General features: G+C 51.2%; 1 protein-coding gene across 9 annotated transcripts in view; it reads right to left on the bottom strand.

The window, feature by feature from the left end:
- The window catches only part of PKNOX2 (PBX/knotted 1 homeobox 2), a 253,475-nt gene that overhangs the window by 60,805 nt on the left and 169,647 nt on the right, over window positions 1-23,023 (bottom strand). For all 9 annotated transcript variants that reach the window (XM_044752523.2, XM_044752522.2, XM_070489995.1 and 6 more), the window contains 2 exons: window positions 16,200-16,308; window positions 1,697-1,836 (listed from right to left, as the gene is read on the bottom strand). In XM_044752523.2, coding sequence (XP_044608458.1) covers window positions 1,697-1,836; window positions 16,200-16,286 — 227 coding nt within the window. In that variant the 5' untranslated portion in view covers window positions 16,287-16,308. The remainder of the gene's footprint in view (window positions 1-1,696; window positions 1,837-16,199; window positions 16,309-23,023) is intronic.

Raw genomic sequence — 23,023 nt, forward strand, 5'->3', positions numbered from 1 at the left:
ACACCTCATGCTCTACTCTGCACTGGAGGGTCCTACTCCACCCCATTTCTCCTCCTGGTGAACTCTCTTACTCGCCTTTAAGATCACACTCAAATATTGCCTCCTCTGTGAAGCCTTCTCTGTTAAAGCTCTGACCACACTATGCTAGTTTCTTTTTTGCATATCTGTCTGTTCCTGGAGAGACAGGGAAGAGCCCATGCATTTACCTTTATAGGCTGACCCTCTTTCCCCCGGAGTCCAGCACAGTGCCTCCGCATAGTAATAGGAAGGAGTCAGTGAAAGAGTGTGAAGGAAGTAGGGAAGGGAGGACAGGAGTGCCCTGACTCTCTGACAGGTACTATGACCAGATCCAGGAGTTCTTTGGGGCCTAAGGCAAAGCTCTCTACTTGCAGGCAGCTTGGCCTAGCCTGTCCATTGGGCAGAGTGGGGCCCAGGCCCTGAGTTTTGCCCCTCTACCAGGGTTGGGATGGACCCTCATGCCAGGATCTATGGGTCTGGACTCCAGGCTCTTGGCATTGGAGGCATTTAGCTCATCTGAGTAACTAAAAATAATGCCAATGATAATGATGATAGCAATAATTACCACCATTACCATAAAGGCACTGTCATTGTGGGGAGGAGTGAGGAAGAAACCAGTCTTCTTCCTATTCAACTCCAGTTGACCATTCCACCCACATGCACTGGCGTTAGCACCTGCTGCAATGTATGCCCAGCCAGAGGTAAGCCATGCTTGCGGATCCATGGGAACGTGTGTGCTCACACAAGTGAATGTGAGCAAGGTCCAACCTCAGTACTGAGAGCTGACTCAGGCATCTTAATGGCGTGGGCTCCCCGTGAATAAATGATGATTAAAATCCCTCAGTCAGTTCTGCTCTGAGATGACTGCATCTTCTCCCCAACCGTGTGCACAAGGCAGACAGGAATTTCCCTAAGCACTTCCCCACCCCCCTGTAATGTTCAGGGCCCAGCCCTGGGTGCATGGGCTGACACAGAGCAAGATGAGACAAGCTGCCTGCTCTCAGCAAACTCCCCATCTGGGGGAGGCTGCCAGAACCGCACAGTTACACATAACACCTGTTGCTAAAAAACAGACTACCATGAATCAAAAATGTGGTCCTAGGACCAGCTGTGTTAGATTCATCTGGAATGCTTTTAAAAATTCATATTCTCCTTCCTGTAGCTTGACCCACTGATTCAGCATTTCTGAGCATGGAGTCCAGAAATATGTCTTAACAACAAGCTCTCCCAGTGATTTTCGGGCACAGCAAAGTTTGTGTAATACCAAGTCCTGGATGGTGCAATGAGACGCCCAGTGCTCTGGTGGGCTTGCTGGAGTGAAGACAACAATGGGGGACAGGCAAGGAGAGAGTCCTGAGGCAGCTGCCTGTTTGTGAGCTGAGGGTTTCTGATGCTCATTAGGGCTCATCTCCCCAGAGGGCATGAGGAACGGGTCCTCCTGGCAGATACTACCCAGACCCTCATATCCCTTACTAGACAATTCCAGGAAGCTAGAGTCAACCCACAGTGGACAGCTGAGAGATCTCTGGATTGGTTTGAGAGAGAAAGTGGTGAAGAGAGCAGCTGTTGTCCATAGTCTTTGATGAGCCCACCCACCAGCCTGCAATCTCATCTCTGAGGGCTGAGCTGGGCCTGAGGACAGTTGGGGATTTCTGAACATGGCTGAAATGTCTCCTACCTGTACACAGCTCTCTTGTCAGCCTCCAGCTGGGCCTGGGGGTCAATGGGGGCACTGGGCACAGGCGTGCTGGCAGCAGCCGAGGGTGCGGAGATGTGGACAGCCTGGGCCTTGGAGGGTGCCTGAGCAGTTGCCGTCATCTGCAGAGGGAAGAAAGGGGAGGCGGTGGGTTAGTAAGGCCAGGACAGCTGGTTCCCCAGCTGGAACTGTGAGGTCTACCTCAGCCTGTGGTGTGTGTGTGGATGAGAGAATTGTGAGGGTATAATGAGCATCCATTGGTATATGTGCCACAGTGGGAAGAAAGCAGACCTTTCTCCAAATGAGAAAGTTCTAGAGAACAATTTAGGACCATCAAAAACCAGGTGGTACATCAGCAGACTTTAAAAGAGACGATTCCTAATGCAAATTAAGGCACTGACCTCGGCCCAGAAGCAGAAAAAACAGAACAATGAACCCTTTAAATTGCGTATATGAGTCATTTGGGCCATAGTGGGCAGTAATAAGTTTGATCTGATGACTTGGAAGAACAGAAAAAAATAGCTAAATTACTTCTCATTTGGACAGCGGTTTTCATTTAACATGAGCCAGAGGTAACTATGTTAAAGGTTTTGATTGATAACTGAATGGCTCTCCCAATTTGGTTTACCTGGGCACTTGAAGATAAGTTTTAGTAGACAATGGACAGATTTCTCTTCTTAGCTATAACGAATGTTCAGGGCATTGGTTTTCATCCTATGATACATGTTTTTGAAGGTGCCCTGTGAGCCCCAATTTTGTGCCACTCAGAGCAACTCTTTTTAGTATTACAAATTGGACTTACTGTGTAAGATTTTGTTTAAAGAAATGATTAAATGTCTTTAAACTTTTTGATAACCATCATTACAGAATTTAATGTTTTTATATTTTCTGTAGTCAAATGGATCCCTAAAATATCATGAATGGAGATGTGTCCCACTGTTCTCTTCCTCCAGCCTGTCCACAGCACCAGCATAGCTCTTACCACCTGTGTTGCTGGGCTTGACTTACTTGTCTGCCTCCTTCATGAAAGCCCTAGTCACACCTTCACCCCCAGCACCCAACTGACACCGAGTAGATGCCTAGTATTAGTTGAGAAACTGAGCAAGTGAATACACCTTGAAAGAATCAGATATTTTACAGCTGGAAAATTCACCCTTGCTCTAGGTCCCTGCTTTCTGGAAGAAGAAGTATTGTACTTCCATGGACACAAGCACATTCTTGCTGGTGCTGATATCCCCAAGATACTGGCTGTCTCATTTTCTTCATTTAGATCTCTGCTCAGGTGCCACGTCTTCAGCATAAAATAGAACCCCACTTCCCCTTGCTATCCCCTCCTTTGCTTCATTTCATAGCCCTTACCATGACCATATACTATATACCTACTTGCATTAGTTATCTTCTCTCCCACTCCCAACCAAAATTTAAGCTTAAACACAGCTTGATGTGTATCATATTCCTAGGGTCCAGAATAGCCTGGCACTAGTAGGTGCTCAATAAATATTTGTTGAATCAATGAATTAACAAATGATGGAATTTAACACTTCTAACACTTGGGCCAAAAAAAAAAATCAATAATAAAAGTGCAGAACAGGGGAGACATGATCAGGCAGCAGTGTTTTAGTTGACAGCAGGCTCAGTATGTCCAAAGTGTAATGTGTCTGTCAAAAAAGCAAACAAACAACAATAACCTAAACTATCACTCTCTGAGGATGTGTTAACAGGAGCCTGGCTCACACACAGCTCCTAGTCCCATCCCACTCCACTGAAACAGGTCCAGGAAAGTATATGCAGAGGAGAGCTAACCAGGCTGGTGGCGGGATTCTGCACTATGTCGGATGAGGAATACTTGAATCAGGAATGTAGAAGAAAGACTTGGTGGATGGGGGAGATGGAGAGACATGAGAGGCCCCTTTGAATATCCAAACGAGGGATTAGATTATATCAATTCTGTTCTGTCCACCCCAAAGAGTCAAACGACAAACAATGCACTAAATCCATATAACATGGAAACAGAATTGGGCTCAACCCAAATAAGTTTCTAAGCCTCCGAGCTCGCCAAGGCTGGAATGGACCACGTCCAGGAGGTGGTGAGTTTCCACTATTGCAGAAGCCAAGCAGAATCTGATTCATCAGCTGCGCCCCTGGGGAGAGGATGGACGCTCCCTAGCTGGCTGGCTGGGTTAGGTGACATCTGAAGTCCCTTCCAACACTGATAGGCCATGAGAATGCACTTGAGAGCTTTCACGATCACTGCCCACTGCGCAGCGTTGGCGTGAGGCTCAGATTAGATGATATATAGTATGTAAAAGTGCTTTGGAAACTCTAAAGTGCTTCCCAGATGGAGGGGTGGTTGTTGTCATTAAACACGAGATTTCCAGAATGTGCTTCTTTCATAAAGCAAGGCACAGCTATGTCTGCACAGCTCATTTGAGGGTGAAATATAGGGTAGGCTGCTCTGCTCTACCCACTAAGGGTGAATTTCCTCATGTCCTTGAAGGAATCCACAAGGGGCTTCCATGAAGCTGAGCTTCTGGGAGGGAGAGGAATGAGGGGAGATGCTCCTTTTCCTCTCACCTCCCCTTCCTAGGCAGGACTTTGGGGAAAGGTGGAGGGAAAGCCCTGCTGGGATACAGAGGAAAGAGCAGAATGAAAATGTAAATCAAAACTGGTCACTTGCCAGCATCCCAAGAGGCCTCAGCTGACAGGCTGTTACTGAGGCTCAGGGAGGGGGGAGAAGGAGGAGGAGAGAGCAGAGCTGGTCTGAGGAGGACCATGATTCAAATTTATTTAGCTCCTGGGGGCCAATTCAGCAAACTCTGCATTTCCTCCAGGTTTGGAGAATGAGTATTTATCTCCAAATAGATTTCTTTTTCTAGCCAGAGACCTCCATTTCCCAAGAACTGGAGCTCAGAAGGGGAGGCCCTGTCACCATCCACAGGGTCTGAGGGGCAGGGGGCCGGGGGTGACTTGTGGTGAGGTTTTGTGGGGAGGTTACTGGGCAGCATAGCCTAAAAGAATAGGAGCAGGGGGAGAGACCGGATGGACCAGGGGCAGGGCACAACCTTTAAATGACACATTGGAGCTCCCTTGTTCTGGCCTGTGAAAGCCAACTTAAATTTTCGGGAATTTTGCAAGCTGATTGACTTCACATTGGTAGCTTGAACTTGGCCATGGTGGGAACACTGACATTATGGAAATTGGCACATGCTGCAAATCAGGGCCTCTCCACAACCCCTACCCAGAGAGCCTGTTGTTAAATATTTACTAGCACACCACTAATGTCAGGGTTTCTCTCCAAATAACTTTCTCCTGTTCTTCTCGATCTGGCATTTGAAGAAACTAGCCTTACACACTCCATGAGGTCACTTGGTGTGTCCGCAGCCGGTCCCAGAACCAACCACTGCAGACTCTGAGCCCTCCTCAGAGCACTCGGGAAATCCTACCCAGGCAGCAAACTGGGGACAGGGTGTAGATATGGCACCACACAGACAGCAAGGGCAGTCCCTTTTCAACAAGAGAAACACAGAGGAGGAGGAGAGGCAAAATTGAACAATATCTTGAGAACTTTCTGGGCGATCAGAAAAGCCTCAGAGAGTGGAAGGAGCAGGGAATCTGAGGCCCTGGGTTTGATGTTCCTCTGTCAATTAGTAGCTATGCATTTTGGGGTAAGCTTCCTGACCTCTTTGACCCTTGGGTTCCTTATTTGTAAAAAGCAGGGGATAATACCTACTGAATAGGCTATAAGGATTAATCGAGAAAACAGGACAATGACTAATGGACAGGAAGGTGGCAGCATTCCCTAGAAGGCCGCCCCGCTGTGAGCTGCAATGTTGTGTCCAGAACCTACACAGGGTTCTGTGGTTCTCATCTCCTCTTACCTGAGCCTCCTTTCTTGGGTCAAAGGCCCTGCGGCCACCACACCACACTCTTGCCTCCCACACACGCGACAGCCCCTGGATTCCTCTCTGTCATCTAGCTGGAACCAGCCCTGCCTTATGCTTGGAGTGAAAGGGCCCTGCCCCGATTCTTGGTTTGTGACACTTTGAGATGAAAGTTCCTAACCAACTGCACCCCCATCCTAAAATAGAGTGGGAGAAGTTGGGGGTTGTAAGCTGTGTGCATAGGACTGCAAAACCTGGAGGGGCTGAGAGATCCAATGCCCCGACGGTCCAGTCTGACCACGTAAATGAGCAGGAGATGTTTGTGGTGTGATTTAAGAGGTGCTGGGAAGCATATCTTGCCTGTCTACTGCAGTAGATGCTGGAATGCCCCACTGACTCTTTTGGTTCTGTTACGCATCTCCCTTTCCAAATTGGAGGGGGAGAGTGGCAGATTACGTGCTAATGAGCTAAAAAAAATCTCGATAGCTTATTAGACGTTCAACAATAAACCTGGGCAATAATTTAGTGTCATCCCCATTTTATATATGAGAAAACAGAAGCCCACAGAGGTGAAGAAACTGCCAGCAAACACAGACAGTTTGTGCAAAGGTTGGGGCAAGAACAAGGGCTTTCTGACTAATCATACTGTGTGAATTGTTGTATTTAATGACTTTTTTTTGAAGAGGAGAATGGGAAGGTTTATTTCCCCCTGAGTGAAAAAGGGGGCAGAAGAGGAAGGGAGCTAGAATCAGAATGAGGCTTCCGCTCCCAGCACATGGTCTTGTGTTTCTATCTAGTTCACCCCGTCCCCACTGCCAGCCCGGTTTCCCCCATGCCCCACCCAACCTCTCAGACACGAGTCAAAGGCAATTCCCCAAACGCTGGTCGTTCCGTGTGGAACCCAAACAGGAGGTCCTGGATGGTTTATTCATCAACAGTGGCTCAATGCTACTGTGTTCACTTCCCTCGGAGGCTGCGGAGAAGCCTCACCACACAGGGCTGCATCAAGGTTGGTCAAGGCCTCCTGCCAGCTTCCATTCAGAGTTCCTTTCTTTTACTCATGGGAGGTGGGAGCACATGGCTCAGAAGGAGGGATGACACCACACTCTTTCTAGCACCCCACAGAGGTAGTTTCCTGGAGGCATTGGCACCGGATAGCACTGAATCCCACCTTTTCCCCTCGCTGCTGAGCAACCTTGGATATGGAACTTTCCCTTTTGGGCTTCAGTTTTCTCATCTGTGAAATGGCAGTGATGCTCCCTACCTCCCATCACCATTGTGAGGATTGCTGTCTCCTTCAGAGGATGCTGGTTGAGCATCAACAACAGGTTATGCACAAGGGGTCGTGTGCTTCCACGGCCCTGAGCACACTGTTTAGCTACATCTACTTACTTGTCTCTCTCCTCCATTAGACTGTGGGGTCCTGGAGGGCAGGGACCACATCTTTGCTGTTGACTGTTGCAGCCACAGTGTCTGATACAGAGAGTGTCCAAAATAGCTACTGAAGCAGGGATGATTGGCAATGGAGTAGGTAGGCCTTTCTATCAAACGGTTCCTTTTCGGCTACACATTTACCTTCTTGACCCTGAATGCCTCAAGCCACAACAGAGAAGTTACAGTCTCTGACCACATATTTATTGGGAGTCATGGGCACCCAGCCCAGAGCTGGAGATAATGGGACACAGCATGGTGCACTGGCATGAGCATCTACTCCAGCTTGACTCTCTGCTTGTGTGACTTGGGCAAGTTACTCAACCTCATCTATAAAATGGGAGTAAAATTCCTAAGGTAGAGTTGATAGAATTAAATGAGATAAAGTACGCAAAGCATCTGGCATTTAATAGATTCTCAGCATATGGTAGTTATTATTAACGTAACCCACACAACCTGCAGCCCACACTCAGCTGCTTTCGCTCCTGTTACGTGAGCTGCCCTGGGGTCCTGCCCCCAGTGAAGGAACCCACTCCCCAGGAAGCGCTCAGGGAGTGGGGCAGGCTTGGGCTCAGGTGCAGGGAGAGGGTGCTGTGGTGTCATGGAAGGAGACATTACTCATCACCAGCTATGCCACTTTGGGCAAGTGATTGTTCCTCTGATCCTCAGTTTCCTTACAAGGTAAAAATGGAGCTAGTAATACCTCTTTCCAGGGTCCTGGGAGAGCACATGCGAGGGTGCACTGCACACAGTAGATGCTCAGTAAACCTTGGTTTCTAAGCATTTTTAACACTTCCTTTTCCTAGCCTTCTGCTCTGAATCCAAATCCCACTCCCTGTCCATAATCTGCCCCAGATGCTCCAGCACCCACACCTCCCATGTCCCTGTACACACACCCTTCCTCCCACAGCAGGCCTTGCTCTTTGTGACTCTTACACCTACGTACCTCTCACAGGGTCCTTTCTGCAAACCCTGGGCAACCTAGGCCTGCACCTTCTCAGCATCACTCAGCACCAACACTCCTCCTAAGGGGACACTCCCTCTTCTGAGCCCTCCACCCGGCCCCAGGCAGGGTGGGAGATGCCCATCCCCAGTGCCTGCCCACCAGGCCAGGGAAGACTTGTGCTCTGGAGAACATTGGTGGCTGCAGAGGCCTGGCCCACTAGGGGCCGCTGAGGCTCCAGCAGGGCTGGGCTGGGCTTGCTGGGGAGCTGGCACTCTCTGCAGCACCAGGGCAAGCCGGTAAGGCGGGATCTGGTTTCCTCACAACCAGGAGAGAGTCCAAGGACCTGGGAGGAGGTCAGAGCTTGAAGCCACTTGGTAAATATCAGGTTTGGCCTGAACAGGTGGAAGGCAGCAAGGGGCATGGCTGATGTTTTTAGGGGGAGAGAGCAGCCCACAGGGCGCTCCAGGCCTGGACCTGTTCTCTGACCCTGGCCTTGTCTCTGGAGCAACCCTCCCCTCCCCACACCCTGTACCCCATCAGACCCTGCTGCAGAGGGTCGCATGAACACATGCCTTTGCTCCCACAGCTGCCTCAGCAGGAAACATCCACCTTTCTCCCAGCGCTGCCTCCCTCCTGCCCCCTCCTGCCATGTGTAAACCTACCCCTCTTCCCAGACTCAGCTGCAGCATTGACTCTTTCAAGAAGCCTTTCCCAATTCTCCACAGCCCCCAGACCCAGGGGACCTTGATCCCTACCTCAACTGTGTATGTGTCAACCTTAACACCTGTAATACTTCAGGGCCCTTATTTGTCTGTCTCCCTGAGTGGACAGGCTTCCCAGCTCCCATCACCATGCTGGCTCATAGTTAGCTCCCAGTGTGTTTGCTAAATGATTGAATGACTGACTGAATGAGGGAATAAGAGAGTGATGTTTTAAAAAGGCTCAGGGAGGGGCTGGCCCAGTGGCATAGTGTTTAAGTTCGTGCGCTCCACTTCAGCAGCCTGGAGTTCACTGGTTCGGATCTCGAGTGGGACCTATGCACTGCTCAGCAAGCCATGCTGTGGCAGGCGTCCCACATAGAAAATAGAGGAAGATGGGCAGAGATGTTAGTTCAGGGCCAATCTTCCTCAAAAAAAAATAAATAAATAAAAAAGAGTCAGGGATCCAAAATGGAAGAGGTCAACGAAATCTCCTTCAAATATCCCCCAACCCCATCAGTAAAGGGACATGAAGGGCTGGCAGCAGAGCAGGGCAGCCCAGATAAGTTCAAAGAGGCTCCTGGAAAAGCCAGCCCAGGTCACATACATTCTGATCCCAGGGCCGACCAGACAGAACAAACTACAGAAAAATTAATTTAGTGGTGTAGAATGGTGGTGTGGGGGGGGGGGGGGCGGGGGGCGCTGTCTTAATGAATTTTAAAAGGGGTTTGTAGGCAGTGGCTCACAAAATGAGTCTTGTAAAATGTTCACTGGCCTGGCCTGCACTCCTGGGGTGTTACTGACATGTGGCTAATAGGAAGAAGGCTATGGACTTGGATCCAAGTCTTTCACATCCCAGCTTTGTGCACTTTCCTGGGAACTGTCTGCTCCCCACCCTTCCCATGCATCCCTGGAGGACCGCTCACTTGCATAATAATCCCAAACCAGTGATTTCCAGTAGGCCTTTTAGGGGTCATATCAGAATCTCAGCGTGTGCATGCCTGTGTGTGTGTCGGGGGTGTGTTTACAGCTAGAGGCTCATATTTGATATGACTACTGTGTTCCTAATAAAAAGCAGAGTAATTAAAGTTCAATCCAATCTTGGCTCCTGGAGATGTACAGAAGACAGGGTGGAAATCAGTGTCAGGGTCATGGGTGAGCAGAGGCCAGGAACCACCCAGGGAACCACCCTCTACTTTTCATACCCACACTCTTAACAATCCTGTGAGGCAGGGGGCCAGAAGTTATTCCCACTTTACCAATCGGAAACGAAGGCCCAAAATGGACCATCAGTTCCATGAGGGCAGGAACTATTAATTTTGTACCCAGTACACAGCACAAGGTCTGAAGACCTACCAACAGCACTCAATATATATTATGCATCAAATAGATGAGTGAATGAGAGAAATGGTACTGAAATTACTTGCCTACATGTGTATAATTCATCAGCAGTGGAGCTGGGACAAGGCCTAGGATTCCTGAATTTCTACTACATTGACTCATCCCTCTGTTCCTCCTCCAGACCACAAACTCCAAGGACAATGAGCACCTTTGGGCCCTTATTCACCCATCCCCCCTTCTGCCAGGCCACACAGACACCGGAGCTCCTAGAAGATTGCACCGGAAAGGCAGGAAGGCAAGTCCAAGCACTCCTCAGGCCCGCTGCTGACTTTGGTCACCTGTTCCCTGATTTATTTTAAGCTTTGTATACTGGGCCATTAACTATTTTTGTAGCTGTTTAGGGCACTCATCTTGCTTGGAGGCAAGAGGATAGACAATAAAATCTCTGTGTTTTGGGTAAATATCAGAATTAAGGTAGTAATTTCATCAAATAAAAAACCTAGACAAGGCCATTAGAGTGAGTGTTTCTTCACAAGCTTACAAGTCCTGTTGCCGGCCCACCGTCTCCTAAGTGGGGCATGGAGGCCCCATGGTCGGACCTGAAGGCTGTTTTTGCCTTTTACACATGAAGAATCCAGGTCTTGAGTGGGCTGGAGTTCAGGGATATGTCCAGTTCAAAGACATGGGTGGCCCAAGCAGGCCATGGAGAGATGTCATTATGCACAAAGAGAAGAAAGGCCCAGCAGAAAATAAAAAAGAAAGAGGAGTCCATTCGGATGAGTCAAAGCAAGGGAAGGCAGGTCACCCATGTGGTCCCTGGGGTGTTGCCCCCAGGGGCAGAGGGAGCCGTCAATCACAGCCGGAGAAAAGGCTTAGGGGGACTTTCAAAGCTGCTGAATTAACTCTATTGCAGCAAAGCGAATGTGTTTCACAGGCAGCTGAGCAGAGGGCCCTGCAAGGCAGGGGGCTCCAGCCCTTAAAGAGATGAGACGAATGTGAAGTGAGAAAACATCTGAACCCGCTTCTGCCCGTCACAGCTGTGTGGCCTGGATGGGGGCCATTCACAGCCAGGGGCCCCAGCCACCCCCTCTGCCTCCAGTTAATGAAACCAGCATGGGGATCCTAATGACTGATCAAAGCCCATCCAGCTTCCCCAGGATGTCTGCTCCCCTGGCCCCGCCCAGAGTGGGAATGGCGCTAGGACAGGGAGGGAGAGAAGGTCCTCAGAGGAGAAGAGGGGAAGAGAGATGGGTCTAGCCTCCCCCAACATGGCTGGCCCAGCCTTAGCCTTCCTGTTGTGGGATGGGAGAGATAGCATCATCTTGACCCCAGATCTCCAAGTAGTTTCCTGGAGTCTTGGACACTATTCTTCTGACTCTGAGGATTGTGGGAAGATGGAGGAACACAGCTTTTGCCAAAACGTCCCAAGCAAATGCTTGACTTCCTTCTGAAGTCTGAGCCACCCATACTGGGTTCTACTTTGCCTGTCTCCCCTCCCTCTGGTCAGTAATGAGGATGCATCCTTGGTGAATTGCCAAAACCCTTCTAATATCACCCATCATCAAGTCATCCTACGTAGGCACCTCACTATTTACCTATCAATTTGTTCCTAATCTAAACTGTTAACTGAGTGCCTGCATTCACAGAGGGCTGTGCCTAGTGGGTCAGACTAGGAGCCACTGGGATTTCTGCTTTCTAGACAAATGCACATGCAGCCCGACATGCTGGGCACACGCAGACGGAGGAATACTAAACATTGAATTCATGCACAAATAGACCAGATAAAATATTTGTCTTGTCTATAAGCCAAGGGCAAAGATATTTGTGGAACAGTAGGTATGTGTGTAGGTTTGAGAAGAGTGGGGGGAGGCGGCTGATAGCAGGAGCTTTTGTGTGTGAGTAAGGTGAGGGTGGAGAAGCTGGTGCTTCACTAGAAAGTCCGGATGGTTTCCTGAAATTGCTGGTGGAGCTACAGAAGGGAGAACTTGGCTTGGTGGGTGATGTTGCTTATGGAGTGTTACAGGAAATGGGCGGACATGAGTGACACTTCAGAGGTGAAGAGAGAGTACACGAATGAAGGGTATATGCCTAGAAGGAGTGAGAAGGCGCTTGTGTCACCACAAAAATTCTGGGAGAGACACTGGAGTGACACATGTAGTAGAGAACATATTCAAGAGTTCCATTAGGATCAGTGGGGGCGTGGGGGCAATGAGGCGGGGGGTTGTGAAAGTCCAGTGACAGATGGCCAGGCTGTGGCAGAGATGTAGAAGAATGGAAGGAGGGTGCTATAGGAATTCACATACTCTATTGAACGGAGGGATCACACACCTCGTTCATATCCAGGTCTCCCTGGAGACAATGTTTTCATTAAACAATCATTGCAGATCCATGATCCCAGTGACTTGCCCCTCCCTCTCAGGGCATAAACTGAGGGTCTGGATCAAAGGCTCAGCTATGGCAGGCTGGAGTTGAGGTACTGTAGTTAGACAGCAGAGGGTGCTGCGACCCTGACAGAATTTAACAGGAAGCCACCAGAAGGAGGAAGCAGGCCACAAGAAGGGTTTCAGTGGGTTGTTGCTTTTGCACTTTCTAAACGTACGGCCTATCTTTAGTGCACAATAAACACAGAGTGACATCCTTACAAGTAATCATGGAGTTTCCCCAGGATGGGTTGAAACAGAACCGAGGGGCCAGAAGCTGCTTGGCCATCATACCACTTGGCTTGTGCCCAAATAGCATGGGGCCATAACCATTAGCGCTTCTCTACTAAAATGGGAATTAAAAAAAGCCTCCCTCATTTTTAATAACTTTATTCCCCAAACTTCAAAAATGAAATTGCCAACTGAAGAACTTGCCTTGAAAAAAAAAAATTCTAATTTATTATAAAGAAGGTCCGGGGCTTGGGAATTTTTTAATGCAGATTCCTAATTTTCCAAAGTGAGATTCTCCTGTGCATTTGAATAGATTATGCTCAGTATTGCTAGCCCTTAGCACAACGGGAACATTATTAAAACGACTGCACAGGTCTCAGAGGAAGGGCTCTGCTGCTCGCTTTCTTTCTCATTTGGGGGACTTCGTATCGCAGACTGTCCATTTTTGCCTGCGGAAGAAACTGGGTTTCTGAAGAGGTGATATGGAGATGTGCTCAGCTGTCCAGGCCTTGAGGAAACAAGTCGTACCAGGTCCAAAAGTAATGAGATTAGACCTGAAGGAACGAGGTGAAAGTGGGGAATCCTTTCCAGAGAGCCCCATTTAGGAAGTGATTCCCCTGTGTGCCTGACCCACGTTCCTTTTAGGCCGGGCTTTCCTGAGGACACTGAGTGTCAGAGAGGAGCTGGCTCTCTAGGATAATGAGCATGATGAGGGCAATGGAGCAGGGCATCCTCTGAGGACCTGGGCTCAGCCTCTTGAAAGCATAAAGTGAAGAAGACAGGAGGTCCATAGCAAGTTCCCCAGCAGAAAACTCACACGGAAGAGTCATTCCAAGGCGGGAGCCACTTCTAGGAGCCTCAAAGAGTGGGGAAAAGGGCCCCCCGAGAGCCACCTGGCCTCAAAGTCTCGCCCTCTCTGTAGAGAAGAGCTTCTCCCCAGGAGTCAGAGCTCTTTGTTCTGGGGACCTCCCCGACCTTCTCCATCCCACCCATTCCATCGCTGCCCTAACTCCTCCCCGTGAGCTCCCATCCTGGTCAGTTTCCCTGGGAACCAGCTGGGCTCAGGGAAGGCCCATGGCAATCTAGCCATGGCCTAGTGGCCTAGCCAAGGCCATAAATACCCTAGACCTTGGCCTGGTCACTTTACTGTGGACACTGAGACTTCCTCTCAGACACTTCATTCCTGGACCTCTGGGGCAACAAAGAGACGTGTAGCTTCTCCAGGACAAATCATTCCTTTGCTGTAAATGTGAGTATTTTCATTGGTGAAGTCCTGGTGGCTCCTCAGAGAGGAGAGCCTTGGGATAGTCCCTGTGTCAGGCTTCTGCTCCCAGGCCCTAGACGGGGAACTGGAGCCTCCCTCCCTCCCGCTAGATGCTAGAGCAGCTCAGTGGTGGCTTCCGGGGTGCTGAGCGCCTTAGGGCTGCAGCCCCATCGCCATCACCTTCCTCAGCAGCTGGGATGTATTAATTCTCAGTTGTGTGCTGAGACTTAAATTAGGCTCCTCTACTTAACTACACCCGGATCTGCATTCTTGGACAACACAGGCCCTCACTGCAGCTCTCCTGCTAATCCCCACCAAACCCAAACTTCTCCCAGCTGCCCAGGCAGGCAAAACGGGGCGAGTGGGAGGGAGGGAGGTGGCAGCCACCAGCTGTGCTCTCTGACCTCTTGGCCTTACCCTGAGTCTGTCCCTGAGCCTTGGGTATGAGGGTGTGGGCCTCCGCACGTACCACCTGCTAAATACAGGAAGCTGCCCCATGTGCGTTCCCTACTCCTACTGTGGAGCTTGAAGAGCAGTCTCCAGCTACAAAAGAAATGGAGCTAAAGTTCCTGCCTCTTAATTAATACCCCAGGGGTCCCTGACACTGCCTGAGCAGACAAGGAAATGGATCTGTGTCTACTGAGGAAGGACAATGCTTGCCCCCATTATGGCCCCTGGGTTCCTAGGTTTCCACCAGTCCCTGCCTCTGTCTGTACTTCATCTCTGGGACCTGGGACTATAGAGGGAAGGGCCTTGACATAGTGTTGGACACCTGGAAGCTTTCAAATAGAGGACCTATATAAACACCAAGCCCCAACCCTGGTCATTCATGGAGCTACTGACGTGGGCAGAGGGTTTGCCAAATAACGAGGTTGGGTTGGGGAGAGACTAGGAGGGAACATGGAGTTGGTCTGTGAGAGCAGGAGGGGGGAACAAATGGACACGTGCTCAAAGGTCAGTGAATGACCAGAGCTGCTGGACTTTCAGGGGAGAGAAGTCAGTGGTGGCCCGCATGCCAGATACTCTGTGAAGAGTGAATTCCATGGAGGGATAAGGACAGAGAGAGCTGCTATGCTCCCACTAGGCTGGGGGTGTCAGGGCCACGGGACCTAAGGTGAACAAAAGTCTGCCCACCCCGCACCTGCATCCTAATATCCCTGTCATGCTGCATAGATCTTCCGTGTGGTGGGTGAGAAGGGCTGCATTTGAAAGGCTGACGAGCCAGGGAGAGCAGGGCACGTCAGAGAAGGCTGCCGAAGAAACTGAGGATGGCTGCCGGGCACACGGGGGCGCTCACTGCACACCGTTACATGAATGAATATTTCAGCCGGCTGCATTTCACATTATAGTTGCTCAATAAATAATTATTGAATGAATATTGACTTGGGAGACCAGGTAGAGAAAAAAAGAGTGTGTGACGGTAAAGCCGGAGAATGAAACCTTCTGAGAAAGCACAGCCACATAACTAACTCAAAAGATCCTAGTGTGGAGGGGAGGCCCATACGGGGGAAGCGAAGAGCAGAAGTGATCACCTCAAGGACTGTGGGAGCCCAACCCACAAAAGCTGGGCCAGGCCTCCAGGAGGAGGAGAAGAGATAATAGGGAGACAGGGGGAAGCCAGTGCCTTCTGCAGGAGTTGCAACCAGGTGGGAGTCTCAGAAGAACTTGGCGGGGGTGGGGGGGTGTGCTGTTGCTGTGTCTGAGCTGAGGGACGGAAACTGGGACCCAGAGGGAAAGGGTTGGAAGGTGTAGAGAAAGGGTCCTGGCCTTTTTCTGGAGAGAAGCAGAGAAGAGCCCTGAAGAGACTGGAGATTCCTCCAATAGGCAGGGAGAGAAGGACCGGATGTAATGGTGCAGTGACCAGTGAATAGGGGGGTCGGTACAAAGGAACCTCTAATTAAGAAGTTTCCCAAAACAATCAAAGGCAGCCTCGATTTACCTGTTCCTGGGTCTCCCCGAGCAAGGGCTTGGGCAGGACGTTTGTCTGACGTCTGCTCTGACTGTGAACAGGACCATGACTAGGTGCTCTAGGCAACAGTGTGAGGTGCTGGCAACAGAGTGACCCACGCAGGGTCTGAACCTGGTGTTTTGTCAAATGCAATGACTCCCTCTGGGGGTCTGTGTTTTCTGGGCTCTTTCCAGAGAGGCATCCCCAGGCCCAATAGGGAAGAGCCCAGAGAAAGCCAGGACACAGCTGAGGGAGGCCTAGCCCTGCCCTCCGCCCCAGGGAAGGCCACCGCACCCCCTTCCCAGGCTGGTCAGTCGGCACTCACCTGCGGGCTGTCCTGGTAGGGTGGGGGAGGGACATTCTGCGTGGCCATCATCGTCAGAGCGGGGGCTGGGGAGGCATGTTGCATCATGGGATTGATTCACATCGAGGATCTGTGGCAGGAGAAAGGGGGCCGCACCGTTAATACGCTGAGCGCAGGGAGCCCTGGGGACCAGCCGGCTGGACATGTTCTCAGGCTGGGCCACCTGGACTAACTGGATACAGCAGGGGCTGGAGGCGCTTCAGGGGAACACGTGAGAGCCCAGAGGAGAGGCCTGGGTGGGGAGGGGCACGCTGTGCTATTTTGACTTGAAAGAACAAGATTCAAATCATAGGTAAAACAACCTGTCCACTCCAGCCACACTTTGTTCAGCATCAGCTCCAGCCCGGCAGCGGGGAGGTTGGGAGGGGCCTTGGCTGGTGGCAGCACAGGGGGACTGGAGGCCATCTTGTGGACACCCCACAAGACAAGGGTGCTTTCCCTTTCCCAGGCCTTCTAGAACAGCCACCTACGCTCTCAGGGCAGAAGACTTTACGCCTTTCCAGTTCCAGTTCCCACCTCTCTGGCCTCGGGGTCTCCACACTCCAGACTAAGCCCTCCCCGGTGAGCTTACCACAGCCCCTAGCAGTGGAAAGGGAGGTGGGGGGCTGGTCCACCTCCTCAGGGTGTGGGGTAAGCAGCCCACAGGTGACTACTTGGAGATCTTCCTGGAAGGGAAAAGGCAGGGAAACATCCGAGAGCCTGAGTGAGCCCTTTCTAGGTGTGTGCTTGTTACTACGGGCACACGGAGGCGCCTGCACATTCTTTGAAGAAGACTTGCCTTAGCCTTCATTCAATACAGATCACAGGCATGTGGGTCCAGAAGAGCTGTCATAGGTGAATGGTCCACCCCCCTCTTACAGAGGAGGTGACACAGGCCAAGAGGAGTGATGTGCATATGTGTAGGGGAGCGATAGTGAAGCAAGGATTAGACCACAATCTCCGATTCCCAGTTCCTGGTCTGCTCCACTGTACCACCGCTACCCCATCACCTGGAAGCGAGCTGCTCCCACTGGCCCTCAAGTTTTCTTCTTGAGCCAGAACATGGTGCAGTAAGTGGAGACAACCTGGCAGTGCCACCCAAGGAAACAGAATGCCCAGAGCTGTTTAGTTACAGAAAATGTCCTGAAATATTTAGAGCTGGAAACCGTGGGCTAGTTGCCCCGTGCAGGCCTGTCCACTGGGGACATTGAGATGCCCAGGGACCTCTGTGGAGTGCAGGAACTCTCCTGCTCCTGTGGAGGGCGCCTGTGAGCACAGCACTCAGACCCTCCCTCCCGTCTCCCTGAGGGTGCTCTCAGGCTTCATTCTCTTCCCCTCATGCCCTCCCGTCTCCTCCCTAGGGTCCTCCAAAATGTTCACAGCCCTGAATTCTGTGGGAATTTGAGGGTGTTTTGGAGCTGCCTAAGGAAAGAGGCTGGTCTCCGGGGCCCTATGAGGGTGTGGGTATGTGAGTATGTGTGTGTTGTTGTTTCAGTTTTTTTTCAAGAAGAGGAAGAAATAGAACCTCTGGCCTGACCTGAGTGTCCGAAGTCCCAGGTCTGCTTTGACCTTAAGTGCACATGTGAGACCACTGGAAATTCAGGTGTTCGGTCAACGAACGTTTATCAAGTATCAACTACATGCAAAAAACTATGCTGGGGGAAGATGGGCCACCAGGATGTCTTTGCAACAAAGTCACTCAGGGTCTCCCTGTCCCCCACACGCTAGACACCAAGATCCAGCCTTTACTTTTGCAAAGAGGCTCAGAAGGGAGCCAGTCTCTTTAGGAAGGGGACCAATGCCTATTTCCATGGCTGGGTTTGTCTGGGTGGCAGTAAACATCCAAAGAAGGCAAGAGCAGACCAAAGAGGGTTCCAGAGAAAAAAAGAGGATACAGACTCTTTGAGACATCAGAAAGAAGATTCCAGAATTAAGCCCTTGGAGATATTAAAATGAGTGTGGAATCTCTCTTTTGGACCCTGAGGGAATAAAGGAAATAGGGATATTTCAGGAGTGTGTTAGGTTCAGCCTTTCCTGGAACTCTGGTAGGTGAGGTAACTTTGGTGGGGGCCTACGGACCTGCCATCAGGACCCCTTCCCTGGAGCACCAATCTTAGAGGCTCCTTGGCTAGAGAAAAGCGAGCCGCTGTGGCACTGCAGTGCCAGCAGCCTCCAGAAGAGGGAGCTGGGGGGCAGAGTCTGGGCTGGGAGCTCCCTCTGGGCCGCTTTTCTCTCCTCTTAGGGGCAACTGGTTCCCTTTAACCTCAGGTTTGGGTGTTCTGGTAACCTCATTCTACAGATGAGAAAGTCATAGTGAAGGCAAAGAAAAGGAAGCTCACTGAGAAGGATTTAGGCTAAAGAGATTAGTCATTAATCTGCATTCTTTTGTTGACTGTCCAATGACTGGGAGGTAGAGTCATTTTAGAGTCGCTGTCCCTAGAAATGTTTGCAACAGCACCAGGATTGCCCTGCCCAGGGTAAAGAGGAATGGTTAAGAGCACTCTGCATCCAGAAACAACCACCGTCGAGGCTGAGAGGAGATTTTTCTCTTCAGAGCCCGCTGGGCTGTGGAGCAGGGGCTAGACCTGCCTCGCCAGAGGACACAGGAACAATTTTCTGAGGACCAGATGGCCTTTGCCCCTCCCCCGCCCCCTCACTGGGGTCACCACAGGCCACTAGGCTACTGCCCCATTGCCCTCTGGGGGCTTCTCCTGCAAGAGAACAGGAGGCCTTTTCATCAGGGGCTTAAGTTCTCTTCTCTGCTCACTCAGGCACAGAAGCCTCTGGTGACTTGACACTGGCGGGACCCCGTGCCCATCTCTGGAAGCTGGCTCTTTTCTTCACACCACTCCAGCCACACGCGCACCCCCCCATCCTTGGGGAACCCCACTAGCTAGGTTTGGGGAGCTGAGGGGCCATGTGGAAGCATCCTGGAGAGGAATGTGGGGATCTGACTTCTCTTCTGGGAGATTCTACAGCTGGGGGGGGGGGTGCGGGGAGGGAGAACTCCCTGAGCAATTACCAGGTGCCCAGCCCTTTGGGAGAACCTGCCCTTTTTTGCACTGTCTTTGGGTGTAGGGAGGCCAGCGGCAGGCCTGAGCTCCAGAAACCCAGCCGGGGCGTCTGAGCATTCGTCAGTGGCTCGGAGAGGCTGCTCCGCCCTGTCCAGAGGCCCCCGCGCTGTTACCAGACACCAGGGCACTCGAGGGAGCACAGCCAAGACTGCAGATGGAGGACACACGAGGAACAATTTACCAGAGACATTTCCCATGGAGAAGAGGCTCACGTCAAAAGATTGTTTTTAATGCTGAAAACCTTTATTATATGACAGCTAGGAGGGGGAAAGAAACAAACCTAATGCAAAATGCAAACCCCACAAAGATATCCAAGAAGAAATAATTTGCGTTACTGATATTATCATCAAAAGGAGCTAAAAATGCCCTTTACAGAGCTCAGGAGCCGAATGAGGCAGTGTGCACACGTTGGGGTGGGTGGGGGCATGAAAGGACATCCCTTTAGGAAGGAGGAGGGGGTAGCCCAAGAGCATGGGGAGGCCCGCAGTCTGGAACCCACACAACAGTGTGTTGACAAACAGGCTTAGGAAAAAAATACCAAGCTCGTTAGGATGGAGCTCATTAGGACTTGTTGACATGAAACCCATTAGACCAATTAACATTCCATTAACGGCCTGGGGCACCAAGGGGTTAATGCTGCCCAGCAGTAATTGGGCTGGGGTGCCGGGTTGGGGGCTCAGGGCCTTAAGGATGAGAAACAAGGTCTAATTGGGAACTCTCTGGCCAGCTGGCCTGACAGACAGCATTTGTTCTTGCCCCCTGACCCTAGCTGAGACTGCACTGCATCTGGTACTGAGGTAGCAGAGGGGAGGAAGGGACTTCCCTTGGCTTCTCACTGTTCCACCCCGATGCCCCAGACTGGAGACTGGGCGATGGTTGGCACAGGAGAAGGTTGGGGGCTATTTCCACACTCTTGGACTCTGATGGTTTTGTTTTCCTCATCCATCCCTCCCCTCTCCCTTTCTGGTCCAGTTTCTCTCTCAGTCTCCAGGGAAGTAAGCCCCCTCCTCTTACAAAAGCTCTTTGGAGAAGCCAGAATCCTTGAGGCCCCAGAGCCTAATTCATCTGAAGAGTGTTGTAGTTTAGGGCAGAGGAATGGGGGGAGGGAGCACCGGCCCTGAGTTTCCCGTCCTCCCTTCTTCCCTCCTTCCATTCTTCCCTCCTTCCTTCCCTCCCTCCTTCCATTCTTCCCTCCTTCCCTCCCTCCCTCCTTCCATTCTTCCCTCCTTCTTTCCCTTCTTCCCTCCTTCCATTCTTCCCTCCTTCCTTCCCTCCCTCCTTCCATTCTTCCCTCCTTCCTTCCCTCCCTCCTTCCATTCTTCCCTCCTTCTTTCCCTTCTTCCCTCCTTCCATTCTTCCGTCCCTCCTTCCATTCTTCCCTCCTTCCCTCCTTCCCTTCTTCCCTTCTTCCTTCCCTCCCTCCTTCCATTCTTCTCTCCTTCCCTCCTCCTTTCCCTCCTTCCCTCCTTCTTTCCCTCCTTCCATTTTTCCTTCCTTCCCTCCTTCTTCACCAGGGCAGCTAAGAGACCCTGTTGAGGACCTGTGGGAGCTCCTCTCTGTCCTCTGACACACACTAGCAGGATTTTCATTATTTTCTTTCCCTTGCTACAAGTAGAGGCTGAGGAAGTCCCATCCCCTGTCTGGGCCTCCATTTCCTCATCTGTAAACTCCCATGATCGGAGCCTGTGCTTAGAACCAAAACGTCTGGATTCCACATCCAGCCCTGCCACTTATCTGTGGCCTGTACAAGTCACTTTCCCTCTCGGGCTGCAAAATGAGGGGTTTCACCAAAATATTCAGAAGTCTTTGCCCATGGTTAGCACTCAACACAAGCTTTGTTGAATGGAATGGAAATAGTTGGATTGTAGCTTCATTCCAAAGCCCAGCCAGCTCTCTCTTCCCTTCCTCACTTCTCATTTGAGAGCGAGGGAAGGAGGGCCCTGAGGCCAGAGAGGCAGGAGCCCTCCCCAGTCCCGGGCCCAGAAGCCCCCAGGTCGTTACCACTCCCCACCCCAGGCCACCACTCTGAGCAGCTGCCCGGGCCTGGGTTCTGACGTCTAGACAGATTTGCAGGAGGCTAAAATAACACAATGAACTCAGCAGGAGGGACCAAAAGGCTGCATTAGTAACCTGGCTGGCTTCAACTTCTCCCATCGGAGAGGCCGCCTCAACCCTGGCGCAATCCGCAATCTCGTTTATTTTCCTTCCGCGGAGAGCCTCGTCCTACGTGAGTCTCCGGCCCAGCTCCTTTCCCAGAAGCGGCCTGTAGGTGGCGCGGCGGAGCCCCTTTAATTGCATTATGTAATAGAACCTGTTTACTAAATCATGCAATCAGTCGCCTTAGGATTTACAGCTTCGGATGTGTATAGAGAATTGGACTTTGAGTCAAATTTAAAAACAAATAAAAATGAGAGGCAGCTGTTGCTGATAGTGTGATATTCATCTTTTGGAAACAAATTCACCCCACTGCTATAAATTATGCCTGGAAAAAAAGTGTTGTTGGTGGGAAGGAGTTGGCTAGGTCTCCTGTGCTGGCAACTCACAGCGATGAATCTTGAAATAACGGTGTCAACCTGTCACTGATTTCATGTGACTCTGTGGATTTATCTAAAGAAACACAGGCGTGCGGGCCTGCATGCATGCACACACACACACACACACACACCCCAGGTCTCTTCACAAAACCTGGTGAGGGCTAGAAATCTCAAGCTGAAAGCTGAGTGTCTGAGGAGCTCCATGGTCCCTGCGCCTTGGTGTGCAGCCAGCACTGGGTGGTGACAAGGGTGAGACCACTGTGGGGACAGCGGCAAGGATGGAGGTGACAGAGAGGATGCACCTGTGGGCAGGGAAGCTTTGAAATGTGAGACAGCCTGGCTGAGATGTTTCAAAGTGAGAGAGAAGTGAAGGCTCCTTGAGGAGTGATGGAGGCCCACCTCACCAGGAGCCGGCCCCCCTCACAGCACATCAGACACTGGACCTTTCCCTTTTCTCCCAGGTGTTCTGGAGCCAGGTGGAAGCTCAGGGGCCTGAGGTGACAGGAATGCTGTGACCTAGCACACGCTGCTTCCCCCCATCTTTCTGACTGCAGGGTGCTGGGGAAGTCCTCTATTCTAAGACCAGGCTCAGAGTGGTGCATGGGCACGGGGAGGGTAATTGTGTCTGTGTTACTGAAGGAAGGATTGGGGAGGGGATCTGAGCTGGATTTGCACTCAGGATCAGACCCCCTGCTCACTGCATGTCCTGAGGATGGCTGGCTAAGAGGTAAAAAATAAGCCACCACTCCACCATTACCCAGGTCTCAGGGGACACTGAACCTGGCACAGAGCCCAAGTCCTTGCTGAATGTCCTAGCCAGGAGGGCCACTTCCCTGGTGCCTCTCGGTTCCTGCTTGGAACTCTCAGTGGGAAATTATTTTCTACTGACTTCAGCAAGAAGCAGATATGACAACCAGGATAGCAGGCAACTCAGACCTTATCTTGGCCACCCACAGCTCTCTGCACTAATTGTCATTTGCTCCCTTTCTGGGAAGCCTACCTGGGAGGTGGTGCTGGCTCCTGCCCTGTTATCATGACACTGGTCTCCGGGGGACAGAGTGGAGACAGAGGGGAAGTCAGCATGAGCTTTGACTAGGACTGCCGGCTTCTGACTTCCTGAGAGATGGGAAAATCTCTCACCACCTCTCTCCCCCTTCAGCCCTTACCTGCCAGGTGGAGCAAACGGTCTTTGGAGGGG

This window comes from Equus asinus, chromosome 20, assembly GCF_041296235.1.
Source record: "Equus asinus isolate D_3611 breed Donkey chromosome 20, EquAss-T2T_v2, whole genome shotgun sequence".
NCBI lineage: Eukaryota > Metazoa > Chordata > Mammalia > Perissodactyla > Equidae > Equus > Equus asinus.